The sequence below is a fragment of the Rhagoletis pomonella genome, unplaced genomic scaffold (assembly GCF_013731165.1).
Source record: "Rhagoletis pomonella isolate Grant_MI unplaced genomic scaffold, Rhpom_1.0 Rhpom_scaffold_00016, whole genome shotgun sequence".
NCBI lineage: Eukaryota > Metazoa > Arthropoda > Insecta > Diptera > Tephritidae > Rhagoletis > Rhagoletis pomonella.
The window spans coordinates 2,264,102-2,280,203 of NW_023458570.1; the positions used below are offsets into that span (position 1 = coordinate 2,264,102).

At 34.5% G+C, this 16,102-nt stretch overlaps 1 protein-coding gene across 1 annotated transcript in view; it reads left to right on the top strand.

Annotated features, from left to right (window-relative positions):
- The window catches only part of LOC118749420 (putative neural-cadherin 2), a 580,827-nt gene that overhangs the window by 271,628 nt on the left and 293,097 nt on the right, over positions 1–16,102 (top strand). Inside the window, exon 3 of the mRNA XM_036484223.1 lies at positions 6,899–7,042. Within this exon, the coding sequence (XP_036340116.1) occupies positions 6,899–7,042 (144 nt within the window). The remainder of the gene's footprint in view (positions 1–6,898; positions 7,043–16,102) is intronic.

The following is a 16,102-nucleotide window of genomic DNA, read 5'->3' on the forward strand; positions in this document are numbered from 1 at the left end:
TTATGCCATCGAATGTTGCTATGTTTGGTAGCACAAAAAAGTCCGCATTAACGCCGAAAATTTTGATTCTATACTTTTGTCTAACAGGACTATTGCCATGTAAGGACTTTACGGTAAATGGTGTGGAAGCTGGAATAATATTTTTGAATTCTGTTATTGGTCTTATGTAGTTATTGGAAGCTCCCGTGTCTACCAATAGTTTGATTTTTCTACCTTTCTGGCCTACTCCTCGTTCGATCCACGGGAGTAGGGATTTCCCCCTAAAAAATTCAATTGTTCTTCTTCCTCGAGGTCCTCGATCTCGGCTTCGGCTTCTTGGGTATAATTTTTCTCACTTGGATTTTCTTGACCTAAATTGTTAATTCGCTGCATCTTAGATCCTGTGTTTCTTCCTGACTCCGCCTGCCGTTTCCAAGGTTGTTGCTGTTGGTTAATACCTGTCTTTTCAGAACGACGCCAGTTTGTTTTCTGACTTAGTCGTGTTTCTGATCGGTCAACTTCCATGGGTGTTGGCTGATTTTGTTCATTTTCGTTTTTCTTTGAAGCCTTATTTGAGAAGTGGGGGTTCTTTTGCGTAGCCTGTGTTTTCTGATCTAAGTTACCATTTCTTATTTTTTTAAATCTCTTTGGAGAGTCGTCACTAGAAGCTGCGAAATTTGCTGCGAACACGTATCGTTCTCTATTTGCTTCGACTTCCTGGGCCAGGGCGAGAGCACCTGGTAGATCTTCCGGTCGGGATGCAAAAAGTATATCGCAAAGAGGTCTTCTAAGTCCTGAAATGAAGACTCTCAATGCATCTGCCCTATACTTGGTGCATATAGACTCAGCAATAGATCCCTCGTGAGTCATAATGGTTTTATTTGTGAGGAGAGTTAGCTTTTTCTCTACTTCATCGAAATATTGCAAAACTGACAAGTTGCCCTGTCTAAGAGTAGATAGTTCTTGCTCTATAAGATATATTGGACGTTTGTCCGCATATGTGAAGTCTAGTCGAGCAATTATTGCTTCGAAATTAAGGACAGTATTAAAAGATGCCAGGACAGCATCAGCGGGTCCTTTCAATTTATTCCTAATTATTCCTACCGCTTGGTAGTGTCTAGAGCTACCTGCGTAGCCATGAGACGTAAGTACTCATTTGCCCATCGAATTCTGGCAACGATTTTACTAGGTCAAGAGGTTCCTCGCATCTCACGTTTCCTACTATTTTAACCGGCTCATAAATTTTAGGTTTATTTTCTGTAGCTTTTAATGTCGTTAGTCGTTCCGTAATACTTTGAAGTTTAACTTCAAAAGTCCCCTTTTGCTGTTGCAGTGCTCCAGCTACGGCAGCCTGCACTAAAGCGGTTATTTGGCTAGCGTCCATTACGTTAGCTTTTGAAAGAGTGAGTCTGTTAATTCTGTCTAGTAGCTCTTCTAGCTTGCAGTCAGAACTGCTCATTAAATCGTTGCAATAACAAGAACGGAAAAGGTCAGAAAAAAGGAAAAAAATGCAAAAGCTATAGCCCTGACACAATATTATTTTCCCAAACCTCACAATAGTTTCACAGTTTTTTCACAAAAAAAAATTGTTTGATTATATTTTTTTCATATAACTAGTTTCACAGTTTTCAACAAATTTTTTGTTTTATCTGTTATTTCTTTATGTAACGAGCACTCTACTTACATATTTATAACTTTAAATTTAAAGTGCTCCATCGTTGGCTCCGTAGTCCTTTACCAGTTTTTTTGTGTCCTGCTGTATCGCCCTTTTCCTTTTGGTTTTGGGTGTTTTCCTCTGTTGGTCGCCAGTTATTTATTGAGTTCATACTAAAAACTAAACTCTAAACACTTCAATACGTCTTATATAAAATGCTGCCCTAACTGCTGTCGCTTTGTGTTGTTGTTGGATTCCTTTTTCATTTGGTTGTAAATATGATGGATCAGCGGATCACACGGCTATAGCTATGTGCTGTATGTTTGTAGCCGCTCATCGTTGCATGTGTGTCGCATCGGCGTCTTTTACAATATTTATTATTATCTTATTATTTGCTATAATTGTCTGCTTATGCTTTGCGAGTATGCTGAGTCAGCAGATCACACGGCTTTTGTTATGTGTTGTCTGTGTGTAGCCGTTGATCGTTACTTTGTTTATTATTATTAGCAGGTGTCATATTCGGTGCACTTGTTAAGCCGGCAATGCTGACTGTGTGCCATGGTGTAATGAACTGAAGGTGGCGCATTCCCGAAACCGCTACTTTGGTTTTGCCGACTTTGGCGTTTATGGCAATACGTAAACAAACTTTTTGGTTAGAAACAAGTGCAAACGTATTGCAAACGTATTGTGTACTTTCAAGTGAAAATTGAAGTAATTCGTGCGTTCTAAAGTAAAAAACGTTTTATTTGTAATAAAAACTTTATAAAAATGTCGTGTCGTGTGTTGAATTGCAGCAGCCGTATGGGTAAAGCCCCTAAATGCAGTTTTTTTCACTTTTTTTATTATCACTTTTTCGGCACCTGCAATACAAACATAAAAATTCTAAATAGTTGTTAATAACACCTATTATTTTGAACACATTTCAAGAGTGGTTGTATATTTTTTGTTAACGTTGTGCTTAATTTGCTATATTCAAAGATGGCTTGAGAAATTGGTGAATCGTGAAGAAAACACGTTTTCCCACTGCAAATTCACAACTGTCAACTCATTGTTCTTCGCCATATTCTTTGTTTACCCATTGCCACAAATGTCATTCTGCGGGAATGCGCAATCTTGTATTCTATCGTTCTTGACTGTGTGCTAGGGTGTTGGGTTAACTTATACATATAATATTCTTTCGAAATTCAGTTGTCGGTAGATTACTCACTAAAGGTATAAAAGAATTTAAAAATATCTACTACATACACAAACTGGCTTCAGTGTTTATTAAAACCCAAAATGTTGAAGAATCTTTTTTTGGTGTTTTTATGGTTGAATACTTACTGTAACACATTATTTGCATTGCGTAAGGCGTAAGTACGCCGTAAGCGAATGTGATTTTTGGTGACTTTAATGTTGAAGCACTTGACTTTTTTTGATTCAATAGCAACCCTTATTTTATATACATATGTACATGTACTATTTAACATTTCATGAGATAATTTGTTCCGCTTTTTACATTAACCCTTATGGGTACACATAGGTCTGGCCAGACCTATAGCAACTTTAACTAAGTATTTCTCACAGAAATCAAGAAGCTAAATATCTGAGATTTTATAATATCCTCAACAGTTTTATTAGCTACTATTTTCAACATTTTTTTTTTAAATTATTTGTTATTTTAGGTTTTAATAAACATTTACTAAATCTATACCTTAACCGTACACATTAGGTCCAGCCAGACCTATGGTGTTGTGAGTATTAAATTATTAACATCGTTGCTTTTAATTCGCGTCTTCTTTGGAAAATAGCGGTAAAAATGCTCACACAAACAATAGCTACAATAATTTCTGAAAAACTCTGTCAGTTGCTTTCATTCTGCTACGAAGTGTGGTGACGAAATCAGTGCTAATATTATTTTGTGAGTTTTTTTCGTGAAATTGAAAAGATATAATGTCGGAAAATTTTGAATATTACTCTGCAGCGATGTTGAGCCGGTAAGTAGATAAACATTTTATTTCTTTCTTATAATTGCTATTGGGCACTAAACATTTTTATTTAGTATGTCGGAGGAGCAGCGAACAAACTATTTTGAGCGTCTTGTTGAACATGTGACTTTCACAGATGAGGATGGGAACGAGGACATAGACGGTATACACAATGACGATGAAGATTTTTTTGATGATGAGTATGCTTCAGATATGGAATCGGAAAATATTTTGGAAGTAGAAAGTGATCCAGAAGACTCTGATGACGACGTTGAGGGCGAAGAACCCAGTGATGTCTCCAAGGAAACCGATCGTTTCATAGCTCCTGATGGAACTAAGTGGAGTAAGACTCCTCCGCCATCTAGTCGTGCGCGTAGCCACAATATTTTGAGAGAAGCTGGTGGAACTGTAAAAAGTTCTTTATCTTCAAATTCATTAGAAATATTTAAATCCATAATAACAGAAGAAATGATCACTATAATTATGAGAGAAACTAATCGGAAAGCTTTGAAAGGTCGAAAAATTCAATCTCGAAAAAAAACCGAAAAAGCCAAAGAATTGGAAATTGGTTGACCAGACTGAACTATACGCTTATATTGGAATTTTGCAGGCTGCTGGAGTAAACCATTCTAACATGCAGCACTGCACTGAACTGTGGAAACCAGATTCCTTGCCAATCTATAGAGCTGCCATGTCCATACAACGGTTCAAATCTATAACCAGTTTTATAAGATTTGACGATGAAAGAACTCGTGCTTCACGACAGGAGGAAGATAAGGCTGCGCCCATACGTGACCTTTGGACGATGCTAAATACACAATTGGAGGCATTATATAAGCCAACAGCAAACGCAACTGTTGATGAACAGTTATTCCCATTTAGAGGGCGTACAAAGTTTACACAGTATATACCCTCTAAGCCCGCCAAATATGGCATAAAAATATTTTGGGCATGTGATGCCTCTAATTCATATCCATTGAAGGGTATTTTATACACTGGGAAGGAGCGCAATCAGCCAAGAGATGTGAATCAAGGTGAGCGTATTTTGTTAACTCTCACCAGTAAATATCGCTTTTCTGGAAGAACTGTCATTGCTGATAACTTTTTTACCACACTGAATGGTGTCCATAAATTGAGAGATTCCGGACTGGCTTATGTTGGAACATTACGTCGTAACAAAAGATATATACCTAGGGAAATGTTGGCTAGTAAATCCCGTCCGGTGTTATCAACAGAGTTCGGATTTCACGACAATGTTAGTATCGTATCATATGTCCCAAAAAAAAAATAAAAGTGTTTGCTTATTATCTTCACTGCATCAAGATAACACCACTAGTGGTCAACTGCAAAAACCTGATGCAATTCTTTTTTATAATAAAATGAAATGCGGTGTCGATGTTATGGATCAGATGTTAGGAAAATATACGTGCAAACGTAAAACTCAGCGGTGGCCACTGTCTTTTTTCTACAACATGTTGGATGTGGCTGCACTGGCTGCTTATGTTATAAAAAATCAAATACAGAAAAGCAAAGCAACTGATGCAAGACGTATTTTTCTTAATGATTTGCCGAAATCGCTAGTCAATCGCCAAGTCGAAGCTCGCATGAATAATCCCCATGTCATGAAGGTTTTTTCATCACGGTCAGCCATAGAAGCTTATTTCGGTGCTCCTATTGCTCCTCATGTATGTGCTCCAAGTACTAGTAGCGTATCAAATATAAAGAGGTCGTGCAAAATATGTTATAGCAACGATAAGTTGCAAAGAAAAACCAGATTCGTTTGTATGAGCTGTTCAGAGCCAGTTTGTTTGCAACATTCGGAGCAGCTCAATAGGTGCCACAAATGTATTAATGCAGAAAATGTATAAAATGTAAAGCTTATATAATTATATTCCAAAATAAAATTAATAAATAGCAATAAAATGTTGATAAACTCACTATATTATGTGTTTTCACTTATGTGTTTATAAAATTTATATTAGAATCCTTGTAAACTGCCCATAGGTCTGGCCAGACTTAATGTGTACGGAATAAGGTATATGAAACATCCATACCCATAAGGGTTAAACACCAGCTACAATTGAAAAATTCTTTCTTAATCGGCGCTTGAATTGGTTAATGAGAGAAAAATTTGAAAATTGTCCTTATAATTTTTAATACTTATACATACTTTTACTCCACATCACATCTTCAGAACGGTTAATTACGTAAGAGTGTCGAATATTCTAAAATATTGATTAATTATGCATCGATAGTTGCGTTAAATGAAAATCCCTTTATTTGAAATGTCCCTTTTAATAAGTTTTGCTGCAAAACATCCCCCAAATAGGGAAATTACCCACAATCTGGCATCATTGTTTAAAAGCAGTTGAAGATGTTTGAAGTAAAAAAGTCAATTTTTATTACGAGCATATACATACGTATACGTAACCGCTAAGGCATCCAATCCCGGACTATTTTGTGAATCCCGGGATTTCGGATTTTAAATTGGTAATCTCGGAATTCCGGAATATTTAGGACAATCATGACCATCATATATATAAAAATATTAAGCCTGTTTCTTTAGCTTTAAAACGGCGTTAAAATGAAGCATCTACGATGAGCAAAACCCGAGATATAAAAATTTGAAAAAGTACATGATTAGTCAGAATCACGAAAAAATCCAAACTTTGACAAATCATACATATATCCGGACAAAAAAATAAAAATGTCAAGCCAATCGAAATTTTTACTCCAAATTTGTGTCCAATATAAAAAAGAATGCCTCATTTATATGTTATATATATTTGAATATAGAATAGTAGTAGTGTTAGAACTGTAATATATTATTTGAATATTTGTAAGGTTGCAATTTTATAATTCTTTGATGCCATTACAGTGTCTGAATGTTTTTTATTTTAATTTGGTCGTAACTTACATTATATCCCGGGGTCCCGGGATCGCGAGGGCTTGATTTCAAAAAAGTGCTCGGGACTCCCAGGATTCGGGATCCCCAATCCCGGTACTAGATGCCTTAGTAACCGCTCATGCAAACAAGCACGAGCATTTGCTAAACAATTTGTGAATAACAAAAGTTTAACTTTACCTGTAGTTATTTCTTTTTTTTTGAAGAGGAATAAACAAACTTTTGAAATCCACATATTGCATATAAAAATAAGAATAAATCAAGTGCACACAAGCAAAAAACTTTTTTCTAACTACATACCTAACCAAACATGAAAAGCTTTTTAAAATACGTGCATATGTGTATGCATGTATGTACATATATTGACATGTTGTCTTTTCTATCTCTTTGCAGTTACAAAATTTGTACGCATTGGTATTGCCGACAAAAACGACGCTCCACCGGATTTCGACAGATTTCTCTACGAGACTGAAATTGATGAAAATGCCGACCTGCAGACAACTGTACTCACCGTCAATGCCAAGAATCACAATGATTGTAAGTAAATAATATATTATTTATAGGGTAAGATTTACTTACACATACATAATCCGCGGATCCGCTGGCTTGGCCATGTCGTTCAAATGGACAGAAACGCCCCTGCTCTGAAAATATTCAACGCGGGCCGCGGGCTGAAATATAAAAAAATCTCTCGAAAATTGTATTCCAAAATTTTAATGTAATTGATTGATTAATCCTTATTAACACATATGAGCAAATCCCACGAGTTGTTTAATTTTTCGACAAAACGTGTTTCTGGTCGAAAATGGTGGTTCACCTATCTTTCAAAATGCATTATCTTCAGTTTTGTATAAAGAACAAGATTCCATCGCGAAATTGTGCTTAAATGAAAACTTTAAAAAGATATACTAAGAAAGTAAAAAAGTCTAAGTTCGGGCGGAGCCGAGCATTAAATACCCGGCGCAATCTTATCTTACTAATCTTATCTTACTAATATTATAAATGTGAAAGTTTGTATGTTTGGATGTTTGGGAAATCATCACGCGGAAACGACTGAACGGATTTGCATGAAATTTTATACGCAGATAGCTTATGGGCCACATTGGTTAATAGGCTATTTTTTTAAGAGTTGCCACCTGTTAAAAAGTTTAATTTATTTAATATGCGGGAACGACTGAACGGATTTGCATGAAAATTTGCACAAAATAGCTTATTACCTATGTAGATTGGAAAATAGGCTACTTTTCTTAAGAGTTGCCACCTGATAAAAAAGTTTAATTAAATTAATACGCGGAAACGTCTGAACGGATTTGAATGAAATTTTGCAAGCAGATAGCTTATGACCTACAGTGGAAAATAGGCAAATTTTTCGGAAGAGTTGCCACCTGTTAAAAAAACTAATTAAATTAATACGCAGAAACGACTGAACGGATTTGCATGAAATTTGGCACAGATATAGCTTATGACCTACGTTGGAAAACAGGCTACTATTTTAGGAGTTGCCACCTATTAGAAAATTTTAATTAAAGTAATACGCGAAAATGAATGAACTGATTTGCATTAAAGTTTGCATACAGATAGCTTATGACCTAGATTACTTTTTTAAGAATTTCCACCTGTTTAAAAATGAAATTTTGCTCACAGATGGTTTATTACCTGGATTGAAAAATAGGCTACTTCCTTAACCGGTCTCCCAATCAGAACGAAATTTGGTACACGTTAGATGGCGTTATACTGAAAGTGATTCCGATAACTCAAGTTTCCTTCCATACAAATTGGAATTTTCATATTACATACATGTCTTTGGAAGTATTTGTGGGAGAAAACTGGAACTTGGTATTGAGCTATGTATGTGAAATCAATGTTGGCATTAATCGATTGATTTTTTAATCAATTAGTTAATTCGATTGAATTCAATCTGCTTACAGTTAATCATGATTAATTTTAATCTGATTAAACAGTTAACAGTCAAACAGTTAATCGTAACCGCGATTAAAAATATAAAGTTTTTATCATTAACTATTAATGTGATCAAGTAGGTTTGGTGATTAATTAATTTATGCTGGAATTTTCCTGTGCACACAAAGCAAGTTAATCCGGTGTGGCTAAGTTGGGTTTCCTCCCCAGTCTGAGCAATTTGGTGTGCATTTTTATTAAGCTCTATACCAACAAACGTTTTACAAACTAGGTTTGTAAAAGTTCCCAGTTTATGTATTACTAATAACGATAATTATAATTGTTTTTTATATTATGTGCTTTTTATAAGCGTAAAATACAAAATAATTACTATAACTGGTGTTTGGTTTCAAATTCGGACAAACTAGACAACTTAATCAGATTTTATTTTTAATTGGATTGACGATTAATGATTAAAATTAATTAATCGTAATCGCAGACACCGATTAACGACTAAAAGAATTTAATCATTAATCGTACAGTTGATTACGAATAATTAATTTTAATAGTCAAACGCGATTAAAATTTTAATCGTTAGTCAGATTAACATTTTGCCAACACTGTGTGAAATCATATTCATACTCACAAGAAAAGTGGACGTTTTTGGAAAAGAGGCTGATTGAAAGTTTCATATTGCATATCTCTTCAAATGTTTGGGTAAAGTACTCAATCTTGGTATGGAAATACATATGTATGTATGTACGTATGTGAAACTAATACCATACTCATGGAGAAAAATAAGAGTTATTGGAAAAGATGGTGTGGCAACTCCCATGCAAATTGATTTTTCTATGCTGCATATCTCTGGAGGTGTTTATTGCAGAGGACTGGAACTTGGCACCGAGATGTGTATACAAAATTAATTCCATACTCATGGAGAATAATTTGTGTTATTCGAAAAGGGGACTTGGTTCCTGCCGTACAAATTTACTGTTTTCTACTGCTTATCTCTAGAGGTGTTCATGGTGGAGTTCTGGAACTTGGTACTGAAGTATGTAAAATCAATTCTAAATTCATGGAAGAAGATTAGGGTTATATGAAAAAGGGGCGTGGCACTTCCTGTACAAATTGACTTTTTCTTGCCATATATCCCTGGAAGTGTTTGTGGAACAATACTGGAACTTGGTATGGAGTTGTGTATACAAAATGTATCAATTGCTCATGGAAAAAATGTGAGTTATAAAAAAAGAAGGCATGTCGCCTCCCATACATACTAAAAACTTCTTAATACATATCTCTGGAAGAATAGAAAATCTTTGGAAAAATTTTAAATTTGTTATGAAGATTTATTCTATAAGTGCCGTACTGACAGAAAAAAATTCATTTAATGGAAAAGGGAGCGCCGGGTTCGGCCTTATAATCTAAAGCTCTCTTGAGGCATTTGCTACAGTAATGAGAAGTGGTATTTTATCAAGGCCAGGTTACAAAATTTGAGTTGGAAATATTAGAACCCGCCTTGGCACCTCCAAGAAGGTTACACGTTCACGCGCCGTATAACTGGAACCATTTTAAAGTATACTTAGAGGGATTGATATCTTTCGTATGCCTAGCGCGCAGATGAGATTTTATAATTTCATTGTTTTAAACGGCCTAAGTACCTTAACTCGCTTAAAAAATAACGAGCTATAACGAAATGTGCACAGAAATAAAACATAAAATCATTAAATTATTTTACATATTTGTATAAAAACGTGTGGTGAAACCCGCGGGTATAAGCTAGTCAGCCATAAATTTGGAACCATAGTCACATGAACTTGGAATTTGGTATGTAGACATATGTATGTATATATTGGAGGTGTTTAGATTAAAGTATAGAAAGATGAGTTTGTAAAAGGGGGATAAATATGTATTCGTCTATTATATCACTTGGATATTTAAAACTGTGTTTTTTTTTAACCTTACAGTCTTTAGACCACTGTGAAATGGAAATATTAAATCCGTTTTTTGATCCCGCGATGTTGTTAAACGAAAAATGTTCATTCGTTATGAATAGAACTTTTTCCGAAATAAACATTCTACCGGAATAGTGTAGCTATACTAAAACAGCTAAGCGAATAGGCTGCTAAACGAAATGTACCGTAATAGACTAACTTTAATTTCAAAATTCTATCGTTACCTTAATCCGCCTAATATTAATAATGAAATAAGATTTAAAGTACAGAAAATGGTGACAAATATATAGTTATTGAAGCACGATAAAGCTAAAAGTATGGTTCATAAGGATGCCTTAATTTAAACAGGAAAAAAATAGTTTGTCTCCTTTAATTTATGCTGAACTGAATATTTGTATTACTGTTTTATATTTTGATTTGCTTACTTGCTTACTCCGAACGACGTCGGGTGCTCTGCTAGTTTTGTTATAAACGTATTTTGTGCTAAAGAATTATTGCAAACAACAATTTTCAATAAATTTGCTTCAGTATTTACTGATTTATCGAAGATTTCGTATTTCTCCAAGTTACCGTGCCAAGTTTGGGGGAAATTGGTGCAGCGGTTACCGAGATATATATATGTATGGGCTACGCCCATTTTCAAAAAATTTATAATATTCTTTTTTTTCGTCTAAAGATCATTGTAAATATCAATTTCGAGTGAATAGGCTTAAGTAGTTATTAAAATATAGCAGTTTTCGTATTTCTGAAAGCTACCCTTATATGGGAGGTATGCGTGGTTATTGGTCGATTTCGGCCATTTGCAATACCATATGTCCTACGCTGAAAAGAAATACTAATACCGAGGTTCGTTAAGATATCTCAATTTTTACTCGAGTTATCGTGTGCACAGACGGACAGACAGTTACCGTTTAATCGATTTCTTTTGTCATTCTGATCATTTATGTATACATTTGTCTATATCTATCTCCATTCGTTTTGCCTGTTACAAACAACCGTGATGTGAACAAAGTTATACGGGTATAAAAAGTAAAAATAACCCGTAGTATACGCCCCGTATCACCATACGAAGTCATCTAACAAGTTTACTCGCACGCCTTAATTTAAAAGCCATATTATTTAAATTTATTTTTTACACAATATTCCTTATTAGTGATGTGCTCAGTCAATACTTTTAAGTATTGATCGATATTCGATACCGATTTATAAAAGTATACATAGGCTAAAAATATGGAAAAAACGGTTCAGTGGAGACTCGCCTATCAAAACCCAAATGTAGGAGCCAGTAGAACTTTTAATACTGATTAAAATGAAAGATGTACATACAAATGTCGGTTCGAGGCCATAATGCAGAGAAACTCTTACTTGTTTGAAGTATTTTTGTTCCAGCTGAATCGGACGATATCATTTTTGTAGGCCTGGGCACAGATTCTGTAACCATATAGCGACAATATTCGAATCGGTATCGGTTTTGTTGACGTATGGTATGAAATATTTTTACGTCAACAAGTGCGATATCGATCCGAAACTTGTCGCTAACTGGTTACAGAATCTCCCCCCTGAAAGCCTTCTTCATCCGTCAAAGCATTTTGCTTTGATCGACTAAGTTTAAAACTGATAAAATAATATTTCTCTGTTGCGATATGTTCAAATGTTTTAGCCGATATCATATGTTTTAGTTAAAAAATTTTTTTTAAACTTGAAATGCATATAATGGTGAAGGTTTAATGTAAATAATCGATATTGGGTACCGAAAAGGAAGTATTGGGTACCGTAAAATTTTTTAAGTATTGGGTACCGAAAATTCAGCACATCACTATTCCGTATGCACATATCGTCACTTGGCGCGCAATACCTCCTATACACCATATACAATATCCCGTATACGATAGTCCGAAAATTTCACAAAAGTGCAAATAAACTTATTTTCTTCTAAACTTTTGAATCGTTGTCTAACTGAACTTATTTAAATAGGAGCTTCTAAATTTATTCACCATTAAATTTGTGAAGTAGGCAAGCACTGGGAAAGTGTATAGCCACCTCATACGTGGTATTTTATTTGGCGGATACGACGTATTGCACGCGTTGCGAAGATATATTTTTCTTTCTTCATGTATAGTAAAACCCGCTTAAGTATCTCACGAAAAATGTCAGCTTTTGAGGTACTTAGGTGGGTTGGGTACTTAAAAGAACCCGCTTAAGTACCTCGAAGCGGGTACTTAAGCGAACATAATTATTGATGTAGTTAATTTTCTTGTTAACTTACATAAGTAAGTTTTTGAATAAAACATGAACATCTAATGATTGATAACACATATGTATACATACATACAGTGTTGGACATATCTATCATTTCGGACCAAATTCAAAATGATGTTGTTTGCCACTTATGCTTATTTATTAATTTTTAAGATTTTTAATTAAAACACAGTTCATTCCATAACAAATACCATATAAACCTAGGGCCCCTTTCAGACACGTCAAGTCTTGCTTTCAAGTCCGCTCGGTTCGTAGGCGAAGTAGGTGAGAAGAGGGGGGAAGAGTAAATTCGTCTCACCTCCATCGCCTACGAACGAGCAGACTTGAAATCAAGGCTTGACGTGTCTGAAAGGGGTCTAAGCTTAAAATTTTTTAGATCACTGAAAAAAAATGCATCAAATTTTCATTAAAATATCAAACTTATTTCTCAGAAGTGTTTATAGCCCATTCAGTTTTCGTGTAATAATGGGTAGGTTCAGAAGGCGCCGCAGTTGAGCGCAACCGTTGCTAAAAAAATCAGTGATCGTTATGCGTCTTCTGAACGGCTTGATACATTAGCTGTCAAGTTCAACTCTCAGAGGTACACACCAACATGTTCAGAGCTATCACAGAACCTGCATTATTTTTAATATTAAATATTTATTATACTCCAAATTTGTTATAGTTTGATATAATTCCATATATTTGTGTAAACGCGGACGTAAAATACCAATGCCATACATACATACATATGTACATACACGCATTCATCTGCTAGACGCTATTAATTCATTAAATATTTTGTATGAATCGAGGAAATAATAGTTTAGCAACAATTTATTAGGAAATAAACGTAATTACTTTAATATAAAAATTTATAAAGAAAATGTTTTTCTATTTAAAATAATAAAATCAAAGCTAAAAATAAACTAAAAAAAAAATTTTATTAAAAAAATAAACAAAAATTAAATCAAAAAAGAAAAAAATCCCCACTGCCCGACGACTCGGACTTGAACTCGGCTCTCTCAATTGGCAGTCTAGTGCTTTGCACACTCGGCCATTGCGCCTGATGGGGCAGCGTGAGCAAAATGACATACATAAATGTCTGTTGTTTCCTTTGCACTAACTGATTTCGAATCAGCATTCGAAGCTGGCAACGATATTTTCGAGTTCACTCGGATTCAGTGATAGCAATTTTTTCGTATTCGTAGCGGGCATTTAAATTCGTAGATTTTCTACGATGGATTCCGTGATAGCCCTGGTTGTCTCCTCCTCCATTTGATTTTATGAAAACCTTTTTTAAGGCACAAATGCACTCGGAGGTTTGCCATTGCCTGCCGAGGGGCGACCGCTGTTAAGAAAAAACATTTTTATATATCGTTAGTACACTATAGTATGGAAAGGGCGTAAGTAACTAAAAATCCAAAATTTACTTTTTGATTGATTATGATAGGCTGGCTTTCAAAACGTATCAATACAATGTTTGGAAACTGTTACTGCGGTATTCAAACTGTTTGTATATGTAGAGTTGCGACACATTGCAACCATATACATTGCATATTTTAAATACAGTGTAACCAACATTTTTGGGCAATGTGAATTTTTGAATGTAATCTGAAGAAAATCCCTCTCTTAAGTACCTCCCCGCCTATTTACCCAACACGCCTAAGTACCTAAATTTTTCGTACCCCATTTATCATTTTACCTATAATTTTCCCCTTTTAAGTGCTCTTAAAATTCTTTAAAATAATTACATATTTTGAAATTCAGTGGCAGCGTTACACACCTTCGAAAAAAAAATTTAAAAAAATCGGCGGTAATTTTTAGCCACTTGAAACTTGCACATTATTACATTAAAATTGAATGGGCTATAAGACTGTATACTCAAAAAACACTTCTGAGAAAAAGCATTTTAAATTTTGGTGAATTTTTTCTTTAAGTGTTCTATAAAATTTTAAGCTTAGGTTTAAATGGTATTTATTAGGGAATGAAGTGTATTTTAATTGAAAACTCTTAAATAATGCTACGGTCTTGCTTTTAAACTAAATTACTACTTCAGTAAATGTTCATGTAACTACATCAATAATTATGTTCGCTTAAGAACCCGCATCGAGGTACTTAAGCGGGTTCTTTTAAGTACTTAACCCGCCTAAGTACCTCAAAAAGCTGACATTTTTCGTGAGGTACTTAAGCGCGTTTTACTGAACTTAATATACCAATGAACAATTTTTATGAATTTTCCATTTTTAAAACACCAATGGTAACCAATAACAAACGAAGCATCAACTTTGTTTCTGATGCGCTGATTGCGCTAGCGATGCGTTTCGATAAATTTTCGGATGCGTTTTGGAAAAGTATACATCGTCAAAATTTTGTAGTTCGGCGTTATTGAACGTTATACTTTGTACCAGGGTTGTTGCGAATATTCGCATTCGCAACCGCGGAGCTTCCGCATTAATTTTGACATTCGCATTCGCTTTCGCATTCGCAATAATCAATGCGGATCTTTTGCGAATGCGAATATTGAAGCGACCGAAAATAATAGTTATTTTTTTACGAGTTAAACTTGGCCAAATATTTTTATTCCCGACTAAAAGTCCTTTTCATACAATAAACAAACCGCTTAACCAAATTAAACAAGTTTGGTATCAAATGAAAGAGGACTTAAATAGCTTTAAAACTGAAATATCTAAACAAGCAAAGTCACCTATTGAAAAATATTTCAATAAAAAATGATAATTAATTACCATAGAACAAACCTTGGTTCAGGTATATGAATTTCTTTAGTATTAAATTATATAAAAAAAAAATATATATAAATAGCGGTGGTAACCTTCGTTCGTTATTTCTGTTTAAAAGCTATTTCAGTCCTTTAATATTGATAAGCTGTTTGTTTATTATCTAGAAAAAACCTCGGAATAAAAAATATTAAGCCAAGTTTAACTGGTAAAAAAATAACTGTTATTTTCTGACCCTGGAATATTGTGCAAGTGCAATGATAAAACGTATATCTGGCCGGTCAGAGAAGAAAGGATCACAAATGAATTACAAAAACTAAAATCGAAAAACGCTGTTGACGTTACTGGTTCTCCACATTCAGAAACAACCAAAAGAATGAGAATGATGAATGCTTTGGAAAACAACGGTGTTTAAACAACGATCTTGCCATGATACTAGATTGTGAAGATGAAAGTCAGGAGGATACATACGACATTTGCAGACCGATGCAATTACCAAAAAAGAATTGCACCGCAATAAAAAATAATAATAATAAATATAACTGAAAGTCCTCTCGACTGGTGCAGCGTCAATCGAAAATAATTTACAATTTTGTCAAGTTTCCAGTTTTTCAAGTTTGGCGCCTCGAGCGAGTAGTTATATATTGGCGCAGGTTTGATTTACGACCCTTTAAAAATTTTTTATTGAATACAATGTTCCAATTTTTAAATTCAAGTACTAAAAACAAAATTTTTAAAAATTACTAACCTTTCCATTTTTTGTTTAACTAAAT